At 54.6% G+C, this 21,133-nt stretch overlaps 2 protein-coding genes across 2 annotated transcripts in view; one reads left to right on the top strand and one right to left on the bottom strand.

Annotated features, from left to right (window-relative positions):
• The window catches only part of LOC123773274 (angiotensin-converting enzyme-like protein Ace3), a 104,766-nt gene extending 90,803 nt beyond the window's left edge, over positions 1–13,963 (bottom strand). Inside the window, exons 1-4 of the mRNA XM_069317796.1 lie at positions 13,887–13,963; positions 13,510–13,696; positions 12,510–12,634; positions 7,471–7,703 (exon numbers count right to left, since the gene is read on the bottom strand). Of these exons, the coding sequence (XP_069173897.1) occupies positions 7,471–7,703; positions 12,510–12,634; positions 13,510–13,696; positions 13,887–13,963 (622 nt within the window). The remainder of the gene's footprint in view (positions 1–7,470; positions 7,704–12,509; positions 12,635–13,509; positions 13,697–13,886) is intronic.
• A 3,500-nt stretch (positions 13,964–17,463) lies between these two features.
• LOC123773275 (uncharacterized) lies at positions 17,464–18,634 on the top strand. The gene has a single exon (XM_045766887.2). The coding sequence runs from the start codon at positions 17,774–17,776 to the stop codon at positions 18,632–18,634; it is 861 nt and encodes a 286-aa protein (XP_045622843.2). The 5' UTR covers positions 17,464–17,773.
• The last annotated feature ends 2,499 nt before the right edge of the window (positions 18,635–21,133 follow it).

Genomic DNA, 21,133 nt, shown 5'->3' with positions numbered 1-21,133 from the left:
CTCCTAGTCCCATTTCCATAACTTTACATTTGCTCGTGTTGAATTCTAGTAGCCATTTCTCTGACCATCTCTGCAATCTGTTCAGGTCCTCTTGGAGGATCCTGCAATCCTCATCTGTCACAACTCTTCTCATCAACTTTGCATCATCCGCAAACATCGACATGTAGGACTCTACGCCTGTAAACATGTCGTTAACATATACAAGAAATAGAATTGGTCCCAGCACCGATCCTTGTGGTACTCCACTTGTTACTGTTCGCCAGTCCGACTTCTCGCCCCTTACCGTAACTCTTTGGCTCCTTCCTGTTAGGTAGTTCCTTATCCATTCTAGGACCTTTCCCCCCACCCCCGCCTGCCTCTCGAGCTTGAACAGCAGTCTCATGTGCGGTACTGTATCAAAGGCTTTTTGGCAGTCCAGAAATATGCAGTCTGCCCAACCATCTCTGTCCTGTCTTATCCTCGTTATTTTATCATAGAATTCCAGAAGGTTTGTTAGGCACGATTTCCCTGTCCAGAACCCATGTTGATGTTTGTTCACAAACCTAATGTTCTCCAGGTGTGCAACCAGTCGCAGCCTAATTATTCTTTCCAGTATTTTACAGGGGATGCTTGTCAGTGATACAGGTCTGTAGTTAAGTGCCTCCTCCCTATCTCCTTTCTTGAAGATCGGCACGACATTTGCCTTCTTCCAGCAACTGGGCAATTCTCCTGACATAAGTGACTCATTAAAGATCATTGCCAGAGGCACGCTGAGGGCCTGTGCTGCTTCTTTTAGTATCCACGGTGATACTTTGTCTGGTCCAACTGCTTTAGTTGCATCTAGAGTTGTCAACTGTTTCATTACCTCCTCTGCTGTCACCTCTATATCTGATAGTCTTTCATCTAGGGTAACCCCTTCCAACAATGGGAGCTGCTCAGGCTCGGTAGTGAACACTCCATGGAAACTGGCATTCAGTGCCTCGCAGATTTCCTTGTCACTTTCAGTATATGCCCCCTCTGTCTTCCTTAGTCTTGTCACTTGGTCGTTCACCGACATTTTTCTTCTTATATGACTGTGTAGTAACTTGGGTTGTTTTTTCGCTTTGATTGCAATATCGTTCTCATAGTCCCTTTCCGATGTTCGTCTTATGTTAATGTAATCGTTCCTAGCTCTGTTGTATCTGCTTCTGTTGTCCTCTGTTCTTTGTCTTCTGTACTTCCTCCACTCCCGTCTGCTGGTCATTTTTGCTTCCTGACACTGTCTATTAAACCATGGGTTATTATATTCCTTCTTATTTTTTCCCTTTACCGTTGGTATAAATCTCTCTTCGGCCTCCTGGCATTTCTGTATGACTAGGTCCATCATATCTTGGACTGTTTTTCCTCTAATTTCTTCCTCCCACTGCACTTCACCCAGATAGTCCCTTATCCTCATATAGTCCCCTTTCCTGTAGTCAGCTCTCCTTTCCCAGATCTCTTGTCCCATGGTCATAAGTTTGAATTCCATCATGTAGTCAAAGACTAGGACACAATGGTCACTGGCCCCTAGAGGTATTTCATGCTCTAAATTCTCGATATCTTCTACGTTCTGGGTGAAAATCAGGTCTAATAGGCTCGGTGCATCTCCTCCTCTTTCCCTTGTGTCTTCCTTCACATGTTGTGTCAGGAAATTCCTGTCTACAACATCTACTAATTTTGCTCCCCACGTTTCGTCCCCTCCATGGGGATTCCTTGATTCCCAATTTATCTCTCCATGATTTAGGTCCCCCATGATCAGCAGCTTCGCTCTCATTCTGTGGGCTAGTGTTGCTGCCTTCTGCAGTTCATCTATACATGCTTTGTTGTTGTCATCATACTCCTGCCTGGGTCTTCTACTGTTTGGTGGGGGATTGTAGATTACCAGGATCACAATCTTCCTCCCATCTACTGTCAGAGTTCCATGTATGAAGCTTGTGCACTCATTGGTAACTCGATTTCCCAGGTCTTCAAACTTCCATTTCCGCTTTATTAGGAGTGCCACTCCCCCTCCCTGTCTCTGTGTCCTCTCTTTTCGTATCACCTGGTACCCTTCAGGAAAGATTGCATCTGAGATCATGTCATTAATTTTAGTTTCCACAATTGCAACTATGTCAGGATCTGCTTCACTCACTCTTTCTTTTATCTCTTCTGCTTTATTAGATACCCCATCAGCATTGGTGTACCAAACCTTGAGATTCTTCATGGAAACTCTTGTACCAGAGTTCTCCCTTTCTCTGGGGGTCTGGGGGGATCTGGGGGATGTCTGGGGGGTGACTGGGGGCAGAGGGGATCTGGGGGATCTGGGGGGTGTCTGGGGGATGACTGGGGGCGGGGAGGGTCCGGGGGATGTCCGGGGGGATCCGGGGGGTGTCTGGGGGGGTCCGGGGGGTGTATGGGGGGTGAAAGAGTTCAGGAGGGGGGTGTTCAGAAAGAGTGCTTGGGGGGCTACTGGGGGCTGGGCTTCTAGGAAGGTAGGTAGGAGGGTCTGGGGTAGGGCCTGGGTAGGTAGGTCTGGAGTAGGAAGGGCATACTGGGTCTGAAGATTGGGGAGGGCATAGAGGGGTTGGGAGATAGCGTAAGGTTGGGAGACAGATAGAGGTTGAGAGGTTGGGAGGGGGAAGGATAGAGGGGGTGGGGGGGACCTCCCACCTCCCTCGCAAGGGTGGGGGGTCACATGGAAGGAGAGGGGATGAGGAGGGGTGAGGGCTGGGTAGGCTTTGGGTGTTGAGAGGATGAGGTCTGGGTGGGTTCTTGGGGTTGAGGGGATGAGGTCTGGATGGGTTTTGGGGGTTGAGGGGATGAGAGCTGGGTGGGTTTTGGGGGTTGAGGGGATGAGGGCTGGACGGGTTTTGGGTGAGTGTGTGTGTGTGTGTGTGTGTGTGTGTGTGTGTGTGTGTGTGTGTGTGTGTGTGTGTGTGTGTGTGTGTGTGTGTGTGTGTGTGTGAGTGTGTGTGAGTGCGTGTGTGTGCGTGTGTGTGAGTGCGTGAGTGAGTGATTAGTGAGTTAGGGACCATAGTGTGAGCCAGGTCCCTCGGGGCCGAGTGACCTGCACCACAGGGGTCGGGTCAACTCTCCCTGGGGTCACAGGGAGGAGCATTATCAGGCCATGAGATAAGGTACACACCAACGGTGTTCCTGTTCCCTGCTCCTGCTTACCTTGTGTGTCTTGACGTTCCCTGCTCCTGCCTACCCTGTGTGTCTTGGTGTTCCCTGCTCCTGCCTGCCTTGTGTGTCCTGGTGTTCCCTGCTCCTGCCTGCCTTGTGTGCCCTGGTGTTCCCTGCTCCTGCCTACCCTGTGCCCTGGTGTTCCCTGCTCCTGCCTACCCTGTGTGTCTTGGTGTTCCCTGCTCCTGCCTACCCTGTGTCTTGGTGTTCCCTGCTCCTGCCTACCCTGTGTGTCCTGGTGTTCCCTGCTCCTGCCTGCCTTGTGTGTCCTGGTGTTCCCTGCTCCTGCCTACCCTGTGTGTCCTGGTGTTCCCTGCTCCTGCCTGCCTTGTGTGTCCTGGTGTTCCCTGCTCCTGCCTGCCTTGTGTGCCCTGGTGTTCCCTGCTCCTGCCTGCCTTGTGTGCCCTGGTGTTCCCTGCTCCTGCCTGCTTTGTGTGCCCTGGTGTTCCCTGCTCCTGCCTGCCTTGTGTGCCCTGGTGTTCCCTGCTCCTGCCTGCCTTGTGTGCCCTGGTGTTCCCTGCTCCTGCCTACCCTGTGTCCTGGTGTTCCCTGCTCCTGCCTGCCTTGTGTGTCCTGGTGTTCCCTGCTCCTGCCTGCCTTGTGTCCTGGTGTTCCCTGCTCCTGCCTGCCTTGTGTGTCCTGGTGTTCCCTGCTCCTGCCTGCCTTGTGTGTCCTGGTGTTCCCTGCTCCTGCCTACCTTGTGTGTCCTGGTGTTCCCTGCTCCTGCCTACCTTGTGTGTCCTGGTGTTCCCTGCTCCTGCCTACCCTGTGTGTCCTGGTGTTCCCTGCTCCTGCCTGCCTTGTGTGTCCTGGTGTTCCCTGCTCCTGCCTGCCTTGTGTGCCCTGGTGTTCCCTGCTCCTGCCTGCCTTGTGTGTCTTGGTGTTCCCTGTTCCTGCCTACCCTGTGTGTCCTGGTGTTCCCTGCTCCTGCCTACCCTGTGTGTCCTGGTGTTCCCTGCTCCTGCCTACCCTGTGCCCTGGTGTTCCCTGCTCCTGCCTACCCTGTGTGTCCTGGTGTTCCCTGCTCCTGCCTACCTTGTGTGTCCTGGTGTTCCCTGCTCCTGCCTACCTTGTGTGTCCTGGTGTTCCCTGCTCCTGCCTACCCTGTGTGTCCTGGTGTTCCCTGCTCCTGCCTACCCTGTGTCCTGGTGTTCCCTGCTCCTGCCTGCCTTGTGTGTCCTGGTGTTCCCTGCTCCTGCCTACCCTGTGTGTCCTGGTGTTCCCTGCTCCTGCCTACCCTGTGTGTCCTGGTGTTCCCTGCTCCTGCCTACCCTGTGTCCTGGTGTTCCCTGCTCCTGCCTACCCTGTGTCCTGGTGTTCCCTGCTCCTGCCTACCCTGTGGGTCCTGGTGTTCCCTGCTCCTGCCTGCCTTGTGTGTCCTGGTGTTCCCTGCTCCTGCCTACCCTGTGTGTCCTGGTGTTCCCTGCTCCTGCCTACCCTGTGTGTCCTGGTGTTCCCTGCTCCTGCCTACCCTGTGTGTCCTGGTGTTCCCTGCTCCTGCCTACCCTGTGTGTCCTGGTGTTCCCTGCTCCTGCCTACCCTGTGTGTCCTGGTGTTCCCTGCTCCTGCCTACCCTGTGTGTCCTGGTGTTCCCTGCTCCTGCCTACCCTGTGTCCTGGTGTTCCCTGCTCCTGCCTACCCTGTGTGTCTTGGTGTTCCCTGCTCCTGCCTACCCTGTGTGTCCTGGTGTTCCCTGCTCCTGCCTACCCTGTGTGTCCTGGTGTTCCCTGCTCCTGCCTACCCTGTGTGTCCTGGTGTTCCCTGCTCCTGCCTACCCTGTGTCCTGGTGTTCCCTGCTCCTGCCTGCCTTGTGTGTCCTGGTGTTCCCTGCTCCTCTGTGTTTACATTCATGTTTCTGCTGTTCCTAGTGTTAATAATTGTCGATGTAATTACTTCAGCGACGCTGTCTGGTGGTTGGTTCCGCTGGTCCATAACGGTAATGGTTCACTAATGGCGGGGACAGGAAGCCTTAAGGTTCATAGTTTACCTTATGTCAACTTCTGGTCTTCCTGTGGCTGGGTACCCCACCACACTGGCAGTGACCTTCCTGTGGCTGGGTACCTCACCACACTGGCAGTGACCTTCCTGTGGCTGGGTACCCCACCACACTGGTGGTGACCTTCCTGTGGCTGGGTACCTCACCACACTGGCAGTGACCTTCCTGTGGCTGGGTACCCCACCACACTGGTGGTGACCTTCCTGTGGCTGGGTACCTCACCACACTGGTAGTGACCTTCCTGTGGCTGGGTACCCCACCACACTGGTATTGACCTTCCTGTGGCTGGGTACCCCACCACACTGGTAGTGACCTTCCTGTGGCTGGGTACCCCACCACACTGGTGGTGACCTTACTGTGGCTGGGTACCCCACCACACTGGTGGTGACCTTCCTGTGGCTGGGTACCTCACCACACTGGTGGTGACCTTCCTGTGGCTGGGTACCCCACCACACTGGTGGTGACCTTCCTGTGGTTGAGTACCTCACCACACTGGTAGTGACCTTCCTGTGGCTGGGTACCTCACCACACAGGTGGTGACCTTACTGTGGCTGGGTACCTCACCACACTGGTAGTGACCTTCCTGTGGCTGGGTACCCCACCACACTGGTGGTGACCTTACTGTGGCTGGGTACCCCACCACACTGGTAGTGACCTTACTGTGGCTGGGTACCCCACCACACTGGTAGTGACCTTACTGTGGCTGGGTACCCCACCACACTGGTGGTGACCTTCCTGTGGCTGGGTACCCCACCACACTGGTAGTGACCTTCCTGTGGCTGGGTACCCCACCACACTGGTGGTGACCTTACTGTGGCTGGGTACCCCACCACACTGGTGGTGACCTTACTGTGGCTGGGTACCCCACCACACTGGTAGTGACCTTCCTGTGGCTGGGTACCTCACCACACTGGTGGTGACCTTCCTGTGGCTGGGTACCCCACCACACTGGTGGTGATCTTCCTGTGGCTGGGTACCCCACCACACTGGTGGTGATCTTCCTGTGGCTGGGTACCCCACCACACTGGTGGTGACCTTCCTGTGGCTGGGTACCCCACCACACTGGTGGTGACCTTCCTGTGGCTGGGTACCCCACCACACTGGTGGTGATCTTCCTGTGGCTGGGTACCTCACCACACTGGTGGTGACCTTCCTGTGGCTGGGTACCCCACCACACTGGTGGTGACCTTCCTGTGGCTGGGTACCCCACCACACTGGTGGTGACCTTCCTGTGGCTGGGTACCTCACCACACTGGTGGTGACCTTCCTGTGGCTGGGTACCTCACCACACTGGTAGTGACCTTCCTGTGGCTGGGTACCTCACCACACTGGTAGTGACCTTACTGTGGCTGGGTACCCCACCACACTGGTGGTGACTGGAGCAGGAACTGAAGTGTTCAGGTGAACAACCAGTCAAGTTAATAGTGAAGTGTGACACAAGAGTCAAGATGGCTGCTGCTGCTGCCACCATCTCCTGCAGTTCATCCTTCAGATCTGGGCCAGGATTTATCATTTACCCAGCCGCTGACGGAGCCTGTTCATCTCTCACCATCCTCTGGGACATCGTTAACATTTATAAAACAGTATACGAGCTTCGAAACATCACAACCCGAGGTTATAACGTTTCGAAGAACAACCTCGTAGTTCTTCACAGATCACAAGCTGTTTAAAATTAATGAAAAAGTTGCTATAAGTGTTGAAGGATAGAAATGTTTCGTAAGCGGATGCGGAAATGTGTCATGAATCTTGGCTCTGGACTCTGGAGCACAAGTGTACTGAGGTACCTCCTGGCCAATGATGGGGACCAACTTTACAACTGTCCTCGAGCCAACCCGTCCTCACACCAAGTCCATTCTATCCAGCGCTCGACCCCACAGACGCAGTGATCAATTTTAACATGTTGTTCACTCAAAACGGGAATTTTCTCAAGTATAAATTAATATTATAATATATCATATTGTGCATATATTGGCATAGGTTAGGTTAGGTGTTTAGGTTCTGTTGGCGATTATTTGTATTTGTAGTACGTGGGTGAAGCATTTACAGCGTTGTGGTTCGAACAAAATTCGTCAGTGAAGCACTTGTTCCGGAAGTGTTCGAACGTCAGCAGTTGTGAGTCGTGTGTAAACCGCTTTTCAGTCCTGGTGTTCGGCGGGTGCATGGAATCACTTTTGGATCTTTGTTTGGAGGACGGGTACAGCTAGTAATAAATAAAATAATAACAGTAATATCATTAAATAAAGACAGTGGGTAGCGATAATTAAGACACAAGTGGATGAGGGCGGTGGATGAAGGTGATGGATGAGGCTCACCTGCACTCCTGGCGCCCTGGTTCATCACCCGGACGGCCTGGGTGAAGAGTGGGCGGATGGGCGGGCCGAGGGCGTCGTGCCACGCCCGCCACGCCCACAACAACAGCTGGGGATCCCGCGATGTCCTCATGAGGGCGGTCAGGTCACGCTGGCCGCGGTACACGGTGCGGTTGTGGGTGAGGGTCAGGGAGGAGTAGCGGAGCCGCATGCGGGATACCAGGGTCGTCAGCGATCTGCGGAAGCGGCGTGTGTGAGGTCAGGGGGGGCGGGGGGTGGAGGTGCCGCTTGCGGAAGAAGAGCGGCGGTCTGACAGTCATGTGTGCACATCTGTAGGTACACATGTAGAGATACTACCCATCCCATGGGTGATAGTGCCCTCCATACCCATCCCATGGGTGGTAGTGGCCACCATACCCATCCCATGGGTGGTAGTGGCCACCATACCCATCCCATGGGTGGTAGTGGCCACCATACCCATCCCATGGGTGGTAGTGGCCACCATACCCATCCCATGGGTGGTAGTGGCCCACCATACCCATCCCATGGGTGGTAGTGTCCACCATACCCATCCCATGGGTGGTAGTGTCCACCATACCCATCCCATGGGTGGTAGTGCCCACCATACCCATCCCATGGGTGGTAGTGGCCACCATACCCATCCCATGGGTGGTAGTGGCCCACCATACCCATCCCATGGGTGGTAGTGTCCACCATACCCATCCCATGGGTGGTAGTGTCCACCATACCCATCCCATGGGTGGTAGTGTCCACCATACCCATCCCATGGGTGGTAGTGCCCACCATACCCATCCCATGGGTGGTAGTGGCCACCATACCCATCCCATGGGTGGTAGTGGCCCACCATACCCATCCCATGGGTGGTAGTGCCCACCATACCCATCCCATGGGTGGTAGCCCATCACCTGCAGTGATACATTATCTTGAGGTTATCTTGAGATGATTTCGGGGTTTTAGTGTCCCCGCGGCCCGGTCCTCGACCAGGCCTCCACCCCCAGGAAGCAGCCCGTGACAGCTGACTAACTCCCAAGTACCTATTTTACTGCTAGGTAACAGGAGCATAGGGTGAAAGAAACTCTGCCCATTGTTTCTCGCCGGCGCCTGGGATCGAACCCAGGACCACAGGATCACAAGTCCAGCGTGCTGTCCGCTCGGCCGACCGGCTCCAACCGGTTATCCTCCAGGGGAGGATAACCTGTCCACAGGGGAGGATAACCTGTCCCCAGGGGAGGATAACAGGTCCCCAGGGGAGGATAACCTGTCCCCAGGGGAGGATAACAGGTCCCCAGGGGAGGATAACCGGTCCCCAGGGGAGGATAACCTGTCCCCAGGGGAGGATAACAGATCCCCAGGGGAGGATAACCGGTCCCCAGGGGAGGATAACAGGTCCCCAGGGGAGGATAACCTGTCCCCAGGGGAGGATAACAGGTCCCCAGGGGAGGATAACCGGTCCCCAGGGGAGGATAACTGGTCCCCAGGGGAGGATAACCGGTCTCCAGGGGAGGATAACCGGTCCCCAGGGGAGGATAACGGGCCCCCAGGGGAGGATAACCGGCCCCCAGGGGAGGATAACCGGTCCCCAGGGTAGGAATACCGGTCCTCAGGGGAGGATAACCGGTCCCCAGGGGAGGATAACGGGCCCCCAGGGTAGGATAACCGGCCCCCAGGGGAGGATAATCGGTCCCCAGGGGAGGATAACCGGTCCCCAGGGAGGATAACCGGCCCCCAGGGGAAGATAACCGGCCCCAAGGGAAGATAACCGGTCCCCAGGGGAGGGTAACAGGTCCCTAGGGGAGGATAACAGGCCCCCAGGGTAGGAATACCGGTCCCCAGGGGAGGATAACCGGTCCCCAGGGGAGGATAACCGGTCCCCAGGGGAGGGTAACCGGCCCCCAGGGAAGGATAACCGGCCCCTTAGGGTAGGATAACCGGCCCCTTAGGGTAGGATAACCGGCCCCTTAGGGTAGGATAACCGGTCCCCAGGGGAGGATAACCGGTCCCCAGGGGAGGATAACGGGCCCCCAGGGTAGGATAACCGGTCCCCAGGGGAGGATAACCGGTCCCCAGGGGAGGATAACAGGCCCCCAGGGTAGGAATACCGGTCCCCAGGGGAGGATAACCAGTCCTCAGGGGAAGACATTATAGTCTATTATAAAAATATATTTACTCAGTGTTATAAGAAAGATGAAAAGACTATATGATATATAATTGACGGTTAGTAAACCTTGCAGTGAAAATGAAAGTGAAAATTGCCATGAAAATTCGTCCTATCATTTAAGAGAACAACTCTCACCCAGCTCCCCAGATTATAGATAACATCTCTGCCTCGTCTGACACTCTGAGGTGTACTAGGCAACCCGTTCTCGCAAATTCGTAAAGTCAATATTGACTTATTAACTACGTGCATAGGTGATATACTAAACATAATAGATACCCTTAAAAAGCTTCATAGAAAACACCGACCTTACCTAACCTTGTTAGTATCTTAAGATAAGCATCTTATTGCTTCGTAATTACAATTATTACTTAACCTATACCTATAATAGGTTAAGTAACAATTGTAATTACGAAGCTCTAAGATGCTTATTTTAACATACTAAGTAGGTTAGGTGAGGTCGGTGTTTTCTATGAAGCTTTTCAAGGGAAACTATTATGTTTAGTATGTCACCTATGCACATATTTAATAAGTCAATATTGACTTATTAAATTTGCGAGAACGGGTTGCTGTGAAGGATATAGTACCGGGGCCCGCGGGTGTAGCACGTACCTGGCCTGGTGGGCGGTGTACCGGGGCCCGCGGGTGTAGCACGTACCTGGCCTGGTGGGTGGTGTACCGGGGCCCGCGGGTGTAGCACGTACCTGGCCTGGTGGGTGGTGTACCGGGGCCCGCGGGTGTAGCACGTACCTGGCCTGGTGGGTGGTGTACCGGGGTCCGCGGGTGTAGCACGTACCTGGCCTGGTGGGTGGTATACCGGGGCCCGCGGGTGTAGCACGTACCTGGCCTGGTGGGCGGTGTACCGGGGCCCGCGGGTGTAGCACGTACCTGGCCTGGTGGGCGGTGTACCGGGGCCCGCGGGTGTAGCACGTACCTGGCCTGGTGGGTGGTGTACCGGGGCCCGCGGGTGTAGCACGTACCTGGTCTGGTGGGTGGTGTACCGGGGCCCGCGGGTGTAGCTCGTACCTGGCCTGGTGGTCGGTGTACCGGGGCCCGCGGGTGTAGCACGTACCTGGCCTGGTGGTCGGTGTACCGGGGCCCGCGGGTGTAGCACGTACCTGGCCTGGTGGTCGGTGTACCGGGGCCCGCGGGTGTAGCACGTACCTGGCCTGGTGGTCGGTGTACCGGGGCCCGCGGGTGTAGCACGTACCTGGCCTGGTGGGTGGTGTACCGGGGCCCGCGGGTGTAGCACGTACCTGGCCTGGTGGGTGGTGTACCGGGGCCCGCGGGTGTAGCTCGTACCTGGCCTGGTGGGCGGTGTACCGGGGTCCGCGGGTGTAGCACGTACCTGGCCTGGTGGGTGGTGTACCGGGGCCCGCGGGTGTAGCTCGTACCTGGCCTGGTGGGCGGTGTACCGGGGCCCGCGGGTGTAGCACGTACCTGGCCTGGTGGGTGGTGTACCGGGGCCCGCGGGTGTAGCTCGTACCTGGCCTGGTGGGCGGTGTACCGGGGCCCGCGGGTGTAGCACGTACCTGGCCTGGTGGGTGGTGTACCGGGGCCCGCGGGTGTAGCTCGTACCTGGCCTGGTGGGCGGTGTACCGGGGTCCGCGGGTGTAGCACGTACCTGGCCTGGTGGGCGGTGTACCGGGGTCCGCGGGTGTAGCACGTACCTGGCCTGGTGGGCGGTGTACCGGGGCCCGCGGGTGTAGCTCGTACCTGGCCTGGTGGTCGGTGTACCGGGGCCCGCGGGTGTAGCACGTACCTGGCCTGGTGGGCGGTGTACCGGGGCCCGCGGGTGTAGCTCGTACCTGGCCTGGTGGGCGGTGTACCGGGGCCCGGGGGTGTAGCACGTACCTGGCCTGGTGGGTGGTGTACCGGGGCCCGCGGGTGTAGCTCGTACCTGGCCTGGTGGGTGGTGTACCGTTGCCCGCGGGTGTAGCACGTACCTGGCCTGGTGGGTGGTGTACCGGGGCCCGCGGGTGTAGCTCGTACCTGGCCTGGTGGGTGGTGTACCGTTGCCCGCGGGTGTAGCTCGTACCTGGCCTGGTGGGTGGTGTACCGTTGCCCGCGCGTGTAGCACGTACCTGGCCTGGTGGGTGGTGTACCGGGGCCCGCGGGTGTAGCTCGTACCTGGCCTGGTGGTCGGTGTACCGGGGCCCGCGGGTGTAGCACGTACCTGGCCTGGTGGGTGGTGTACCGGGGCCCGCGGGTGTAGCTCGTACCTGGCCTGGTGGGTGGTGTACCGTTGCCCACGGGTGTAGCACGTACCTGGCCTGGTGGGTGGTGTACCGGGGCCCGCGGGTGTAGCACGTACCTGGCCTGGTGGGCGGTGTACCGTTGCCCGCGGGTGTAGCACGTACCTGGCCTGGTGGGCGGTGTACCGGGGCCCGCGGGTGTAGCACGTACCTGGCCTGGTGGGCGGTGTACCGGGGCCCGCGGGTGTAGCACGTACCTGGCCTGGTGGGCGGTGTACCGTTGCCCGCGGGTGTAGCACGTACCTGGCCTGGTGGGCGGTGTACCGGGGCCCGCGGGTGTAGCACGTACCTGGCCTGGTGGTCGGTGTACCGTTGCCCGCGGGTGTAGCACGTACCTGGCCTGGTGGTCGGTGTACCGGGGCCCGGGGGTGTAGCACGTACCTGGCCTGGTGGGCGGTGTACCGGGGCCCGCGGGTGTAGCACGTACCTGGCCTGGTGGGCGGTGTACCGTTGCCCGCGGGTGTAGCACGTACCTGGCCTGGTGGGCGGTGTACCGGGGCCCGCGGGTGTAGCACGTACCTGGCCTGGTGGGCGGTGTACCGTTGCCCGCGGGTGTAGCACGTACCTGGCCTGGTGGTCGGTGTACCGGGGCCCGCGGGTGTAGCACGTACCTGGCCTGGTGGGTGGTGTACCGGGGCCCGCGGGTGATAAGGTGCAGCATGCGGCGCTCCCTGGAGTCCGCAGCCCACCGCCGCAGCCTGTCGGCCTCCAGCACCCGCAGGCGGCCCCACGCAGCCTGCGGCAGACACGAGTATTACCCCTCAAGCTCCTGGGTCCCGGCACACACTGGTGAGGCTGGAGGGCGACACCTGAGCCGGCCCGCCTCTCAGACCCTCCTTAATAAACCAATATATCAACAGTTCGTATTGAATAATTTTCAGTCCCCCAAAATCGTCACGTTGTATTGTCTTGTATTATACAGTAGGGTAAACTACAACATGGAATACCACCACCTCTCTACACAAAAAATCAGTTAGTCTTCAGGAGCCGAAGATCTGCCCAACAGGCTGTTAACATCCTATACCATCCTATACTACGGGGCCTCGTAGCCTGGTGGATAGCGCGCAGGACTCGTAATTCTGTGGCGCGGGTTCGATTCCCGCACGAGGCAGAAACAAATGGGCAAAGTTTCTTTCACCCTGAATGCCCCTGTTACCTAGCAGTAAATAGGTACCTTGGAGTTAGTCAGCTGTCACGGGCTGCTTCCTGGGAGTGGAGGCCTGGTCGAGGACCGGGCCGCGGGGACACTAAAGCCCCGAAATCATCTCAAGATAACCTCAGGAAGCCCGTCCTCCAAAAATGGGGAGGTAAATGTAACGGCTCCATAAGTGCAATTATGTACTATGAATGACAGTCAGGAAATGTACTTATTTTTAGTTAGTATTAAACCGTACTGTCAAATATATTGTGAATATTTGAGTTTACCTGAAAAGCTGAATAGAAAACCACGACCTAACCTAACCGTCTTAAAACCCGGCCGACATCACTCTTCAGCAGAAGCAAACGGCAGTAATGACAACCAGAGACGATCATTGGCAGCCTTTGGCACAACGGTCTCCTATTACCGCCTTACCGCACCACAGTTCAATCTTCCCGAGACTCAGCAACAACTTGCTGAAGATCAGGAGAGTCATGCCACTGTTTAACACCAGAGTAGCGCCGGCAAGCACCCCACCGGCGGGAGTACTGCCAGGGTGTACCTTCATCCTCTTCGTCAACGACCTCCCACTGCACACTTATGATGACACCACCATCACCCAGTTCCCCGACGACGACATAGACGTTGTCACATACAAACCTGCAGGACAGGGGTCGGAACACAGCGAAGTGATCCGTATGGCAAAAGAGGAATTGGCCAACACAAGACGATGGGAACAAGGCTACCTACCTTGAGGCTACCTTGAGGTGCTTCCGGGGCTTAGTGTCCCCGCGGCCCGGTCGTCGACCAGGCCTCCTGGTTGACACAAGAGTGGAAGAGAGTGACTAACCCAAGTAAAATACAGCTCTGCTGTATAGGCTGCTGGGCCAGCACACTGGGAGCCATCAGTATCTGAGGCACTTCCATGCCGGTACAGAACTCTACCACCATGCTGGGTTATGACATATCACGGCTACTAAACTCCAATGATCACATCAACAAGAAGTCAGCAATGACCAAGGCGCAGCTCGTCAAGCTGTACCGGTTCCGTCAGGCCCCACAACATGTGAAACAGCATCTCTACAGGGTGAGCAGGCTGCTCCTGGAGTACCTGCACACCCCGCTCACCCTAGCTAAAAAATCCAATATGCTCAAGTTGCAGCGCGTCCACAACAGAGCCTTGCGACTTGTAGCTAACCATGAGCGCACCGGTCCATGTCGGTGCGCTCATGGACCGGTGCGCTCATGGACCGGGTGCGCTCATGGACCGGGTGCGCTCATGGACCGGGTGCGCTCATGGACCGGGTGCGCTCATGGACCGGGTGCGCTCATGGACCGGGTGCGCTCATGGACCGGGTGCGCTCATGGACCGGTGCGCTCATGGACCGGGTGCGCTCATGGACCGGTGCGCTCATGGACCGGTGCGCTCATGGACCGGTGCACTCATGGACCGGTTCGCTCGTGGACCGGTTCGCTCGTGGACCGGTGCACTCATGGACCGGTGCACTCATGGACCGGTGCACTCATGGACCGGTGCGCTCGTGGACCGGGTGCGCTCGTGGACCGGGTGCGCTCGTGGACCGGTGCACTCATGGACCGGTGCGCTCATGGACCGGTGCGCTCATGGACCGGTTCGCTCGTGGACCGGTGCGCTCATGGACCGGTGCGCTCGTGGACCGGTGCGCTCATGGACCGGTGCACCGACAACCTTCATAACCAGACTGAAGCTGGACCCGCTGAACGTTCACCTGCACAGCCTCTCCATGAAGCAGCTGTACAAAATGAAGAGCATGTATCTTCACAACCGTGAAGACACTCTTGTGATACATAATTCAACTCCCTTTGAAATACCCCACAGAACAAGGAGAATGTCCCTCCAGCAACCAGCAGGTAGAAACATCCACGACAGCGGCTACCCAAGACCCAGAACTCTGATCAAACCGCCAACAGAGGAAGAGTGGCCACCACCAGGCCCAATGTTCACCCAAGTCCCACCACCAGGCCCAATGTTCACCCAAGTCCCACCACCAGGCTCAATGTTCACCCAAGTCCCACCACCAGGCCCAATGTTCACCCAAGTCCCACCACCAGGCCCAATGTTCACCCAAGTCCCACCACCAGGCCCAATGTTCACCCAAGTCCCACCACCAGAAGCTCCAAGTCTAACAAATTAACTTAACTTTTCTGACAAACCACGGAACTCAACCTGCGAATGCACAGCTCCTCAGGAACCAATAATGCGAGCCGACTATATATATATATATATATATATATATATATATATATATATATATATATATTATATATATATATATATATATATATATGTCGTACCTAGTAGCCAGAACTCACTTCTCAGCCTACTATTCAAGGCCAGATTTGCCTAGTAAGCCAAGTTTTCCTGAATTAATATATTTACTATAATTTTTTTCTTATGAAATGATAAAGCAACCCTTTTCTATATGTATGAGGTCAATTTTATTTTATTGGAGTTAAAATTAACGTAGATATATGACCGAACCTAACCAACCCTACCTAACCTAACCTAACCTATATTTATAGGTAAGGTTAGGTTAGGTAGCCAAAAAATGCTAGGTTAGGTTAGGTTAGGTAGGTTAGGTAGACGAAAAAACATTAATTCATGAAAACTTGGCTTATTAGGCAAATCGGGCCTTGAATAGTAGGCTGAGAAGTGCGTTCTGGCTATTAGGTACGACATATATATATATATATATATATATATATATATCTATCGTACCTAGTAGCCAGAATGCACTTCTCGGCCTACTATGCAAGGCCCGATTTGCCTAATAAGCCAAGTTTTCCTGAATTAATATATTTTCTCATTTTTTTCTTATGAAATGATAAAGCTACCCATTTCATTATGTATGAGGTCAATTTTCTTTTATTGGAGTTAAAATTAACGTAGATATATGACCGAACCTAACCAACCCTACCTAACCTAACCTAACCTATCTTTATAGGTTAGGTTAGGTTATGTAGCCGAAAAAGTTAGGTTAGGTTAGGTAGTCGAAAAACAATTCGTGAAATCTTGGCTTATTAGGCAAATTGGGCCTTGCATAGTTGGCCGAGAAGTGCATTCTGGCTACTAGGTACGACATATATATTATATATGTCGTATTGGGCAGCGCCACTCATCCTGTGAGTGGACACACCGCCATAGTGACAGTATTGGGCAGCGCCACTCATCCTGTGAGTGGACACACCGCCATAGTGACAGTATTGGGCAGCGCCACTCATCCTGTGAGTGGACACACCGCCATAGTGACAGTATTGGGCAGCGCCACTCATCTTGTGAGTGGACACACCGCCATAGTGACAGTATTGGGCAGCGCCACTCATCCTGTGAGTGGACACACCGCCATAGCAGCATGTACAACACTCCCCAATAGGAAGAAAACCCGCTGGGTTGTTCATCCTGTCACTTGAATCCAGACACAGCTGGAACTTGCTCAACTGTCTCAGATGAACAGACTTGTACAACAGGTATAATATCTCACAGCCCTCAAGTTTACATTATCTTGCGGGTGACGGGTGAGGGAACGTTCAGTTTGTGTGTCTTATTAAGCCACATATATTTGTTATATGTTATGAACTAGTTGTTACTAGAGCAAGTATGAGGAGGAGGAAGGTCAAAGTCAATTGAGACAATAAGATACATCGGAGGAGAGAGTAGCCGAGGCTGCCCGAGGCTACTTCAGGTAGGAGCAGGAAGCAGGGGATGAATGGGGAAGCCAGTGGGACCCTGGGGAGGGAATGGTGTCGGGGGTGTGGGGAAGGGGGAGATAATATGAAGGCTTAGTGGGTGGGGGTAATGGATGGTTGGGGCCTGAGGGATGGAGAGGTAGATGGGTAAGGAAAGGTAAGCGCCCCCGTGGTCACGGCTATCTCAGATCCTCTCATGTTAGCACTAATTTGCTCACCTCAGTGGTTCGTTGCGGCAAGTGTCCGCCTTATCTGATCACCAGTGCTTCTTCCTCGGCCTGTCCTTGGTCACGGACACTGACGCTCAGTGTCCGTGATAAGAGATGAGCTACGAGGCAGTAATATGCATGCGGCAGGCTAGCTGATGGAGACAAAAGGAGAAGCAGTTGAAATGCGCGGTTCAGTTTAATGACTGCCTCCTGGGTGTGGCCTTGTGGTTAGTCTGAAGAGACCGATTGACACCGCCAACGGCTTCACAGACATTGTAACCTAGTGCTAGATAGGTAAGAGTTCCCCCAGGACATAACTTATTAAAGCTAGCTAAATAAGATGTTAGAATGTGGAAGGTGGGAGAGGGAGAGAGGGAGGAGGATACCGGGGTGAGAAAGGGTCGCATGGCGGGTCTTGTGTGTACATAAGGCTGGACTCCGGCAAGGTGGGATTGGCCGCGGCTCGACCTCACCTCACCTTCCCTCCCGCGATTCAAACTCCAGTTGACTATTTTTCACTTACTGCATCATAATTTATTTGTTCAACTTCTTGCATGTTATTGATGCTACATCAGTAGATGTGCGTCGCCGAAATAATATCTGAATAAATTTAGGAATACAGCAGCATAGGGAAACGAAGAAAGCTGATTTGAGTTAAAGGTGCAGGAGCTGGAGTCGCGGGATGATGACAGGCGACAGTTACAATGTGTCACAATTGCCCTGGGTGGACCAGTCTGCCCTCAGTGCTGCTTCAGTGAGGTGCTCTGCGTCCTGAGCTCTGTCCAGTGACGTGCTGCCAGACATGAAGACCAGTGACTCCTCCACAGATAATGATCAACTTATTGAGATGACTTTGTACGCCTTAATGGGTATCAACAGTGAAGCCTGCCGGGGTATGCAGGACTCGTGTGGCCTGCAGACAACACTGTTGTCCATCCTGAGAGACCTGCTGCAGGAGAGCGGGACACCGCCGCCTCCAGGCCTCGAGAGACTCTATTCCCGCTCTCAAAGGATCCATCAACGCCGTCAACGCCGTCGTCAGCTCGAAGCATTTCGTCAGCAACGTCAACAGTCGGAAATCTCCACCAACACAACTGATCATGGCATCTTGGGTACATCTGAACACGGCACCTTGGCCGCCGCTCACCACGTGCCCTTGACCGTGCCTACTCGGGCCCCAGCTGACCACGTGACCTTGACCGTGCCTACTGGGGCCCCAGCTGACCACGTGACCTTGACCGTGCCTACTCGGGCGGCAGCTGACCACGTGCCCTTGACCGTGCCTACTCGGGCCCCAGCTGACCACGTGCCCTTGACCGTGCCTACTCGGGCCACCGCTGACCACGTGACCTTGACCGTGCCTACTGGGGCCCCAGCTGACCACGTGACCTTGACCGTGCCTACTGGGGCCCCAGCTGACCACGTGACCTTGACCGTGCCTACTGGGGCCCCAGCTGACCACGTACCCTTGACCGTGCCTACTGGGGCCCACACGGACACGCCCCTCCAGCAGCAGCAGGCGCCACCACTGACGGCGGAGCCACAGGGGCTAGACACGTCCCAGCGTACCGGGTATCCCCACCTGCACCGCTTCCCTCAACAGGTTAGTAATACAGTATATATTAGTTTTTATCTCGGGCTGCTCAGAGAAAATGTAACTTAATACATAATTATCAACTTTTACAAATACAGTTAATTCAGTAAGTAACGAAGAGCTGAAGGCACTGAGAGGCAGTAAACAGTTAGGTCTCAGGAGCTTGGATAAGCCTTGCCACTGTCGTCACAAACAACCCTGAATATACCTTTTTGCGGGCTCACCATAGCCCGTGCTACTTGGAGCTTTTTGTTCCAGGTAGCGAATCTTTAAGAACAACCCAGAATAATTAATCTAAGCAATGAAAGTATTAATATAAACAGCGGAATGTCTGAAATAAAAAATGCAAATCCACAGTTCATGTTCGTCGGTTGTAAGAATTAGTGAGTTAAAATTCGTCTAGGAAGGTGGATGTAAAATAATAGTTCTGCCAAGATGGATCTAGGAAGCTTTAATGCCTCTTAACAAAGTAGATCTAGCACACTAGAGCCGGTCGGCCGAACGGACAGCAAGTGGGACTTGTGATCCTGTGGTCCTGGGTTCGATCCCAGCCGCCGGCGAGAAACAATGGGCACAGTTTCTTTCACCCTATGCCCCTGTTACCTAGCAGTAAATTAGGTACCTGGGTGTTAGTCAGCTGTCACGGGCTGCTTCCTGGGGGTGGAGGCCTGGTCGAGGACCGGGCCGCGGGGACACTTAAAAAGCCGCGAAATCATCTCAAGATAACCTCAAGATAACTAGAACTGACTAGAAGCTTTCGCTTCCTAGTTTTCATTTATTTATCAAATATATCAGGAATTTATTACATGAACAAACAAACTGGAACAACTTCAAATGTTCAATACAAAAATATTTAAAAAAAGTTACTGAGTACAGAAACAAGGTTGACTAAACATAATTATAAATAATATAATTAAATGGCTGTATTTTCAAGCCAAATCGATTGAAACTAAGATTATGTCAGCATGGTAACGATTTAATTAATATTTTCTAATCATCGTTAATTGAGGTTATAGTCAAACCGTACACAAGATGTCACTCAAAGCTCGCTATGTTACGATATATGAAATGAGGTGAGGCTGGGTTACGGCCGGCTGGGCTAGCTTGGCTGGCGTTAGGTTAGATCCCTGGAAACACAAATCGAAACTGTCTCTATATTCCGCTTGTTACAACTTGTAATAAAGTTGTTACCTCTTGGTTTAATGTGTTTATGACATATTAGAACGTTGTTACAACTTGCTATATTGGTTGTTATAACTGGTTAGGTGGTGTTAAAACTTGTTCGAACGTTGTACCAACGTCGTAGTTTCGGAGTGTGTTTGGCGGAATAGGCTTCAAAACCCGTCGAGGCTACAACAGAACGTCACTTTTGCGAGTCGATTTCATTTCAAATTACGTCCAAATTTGGCCATAGCGCCGCGCATACGAGCCAAAAGTGACGTTATTTTTAAGAGGACGGGTTGGAGGCTAACAGTCTGGTATATAATATGACTTGTATATGTTAATTGTGCCTTTTTCAGAAACGAGGCTATTTGCTTTTATTTTGTGACACTAATCCTTGTTTGTTGTTGTTGATTCGCTACTTGGAACAAAAAGTTTTAGGCAGCACGGGCTATGGTGAGCCCGTAGATGACACTAATCAATCATTTTGTTTCATGTTGCAGAGAGTGACGGAGTTGGCCCCGGGCGCCAGGCCAGGAGGTGGACCCCGGCGTCGCGGGCGGCCCCGACGACACACACACCTGAAACACTCCTGGGATGTGCAGAACGAGGAGTGACGCCACCTGGACACTCCTGGGATGTGCAGAACGAGGAGTGACGCCACCTGGACACTCCTGGGATGTGCAGAACGAGGAGTGACGCCACCTGGACACTCCTGGGATGTGCAGAACGAGGAGTGACGCCACCTGGACACTCCTGGGATGTGCAGAACGAGGAGTGACGCCACCTGGACACTCCTGTACGCTGTGGTGTAGTGGGCTGTGTTGTGCCGTAGTGCTGTGCTCTGGGGTAGTGTGCTGTGGCGTCGTGCACTGCGCTGTGGCGTCGTGCACTGCGCTGTGGCGTCGTGCACTGTGCTGTGGCGTCGTGCACTGTGCTGAGGCGTCGTGCACTGTGCTGTGGCGTTTTGCACTGTGCTGTGGCGTCGTGCACTGTGCTGTGGCGTCGTGCACTGTGCTGTGGCGTCGTGCACTGTGCTGTGGCGTCGTGCACTGTGCTGTGGCGTCGTGCACTGTGCTGTGGCGTTTTGCACTGTGCTGTGGCGTCGTGCACTGTGCTGTGGCGTCGTGCACTGTGCTGTGGCGTCGTGCACTGTGCTGTGGCGTCGTGCACTGTGCTGTGGCGTCGTGCACTGTGCTGTGGCGTCGTGCACTGTGCTGTGGCGTTTTGCACTGTGCTGTGGCGTCGTGCACTGTGCTGTGGCGTCGTGCACTGTGCTGAGGCGTCGTGCACTGTGCTGTGGCGTCGTGCACTGTGCTGTGGCGTCGTGCACTGTGCCGAGGCGTCGTGCACTGTGCCGTGGCGTCGTGCACTGTGCTGTGGCGTCGTGCACTGTGTTGTTGCGTC

Source organism: Procambarus clarkii, chromosome 89, assembly GCF_040958095.1.
Source record: "Procambarus clarkii isolate CNS0578487 chromosome 89, FALCON_Pclarkii_2.0, whole genome shotgun sequence".
NCBI classification, from domain to species: Eukaryota; Metazoa; Arthropoda; class Malacostraca; order Decapoda; family Cambaridae; genus Procambarus; species Procambarus clarkii.
This window is presented reverse-complemented; position numbering and strand designations above follow the sequence as displayed.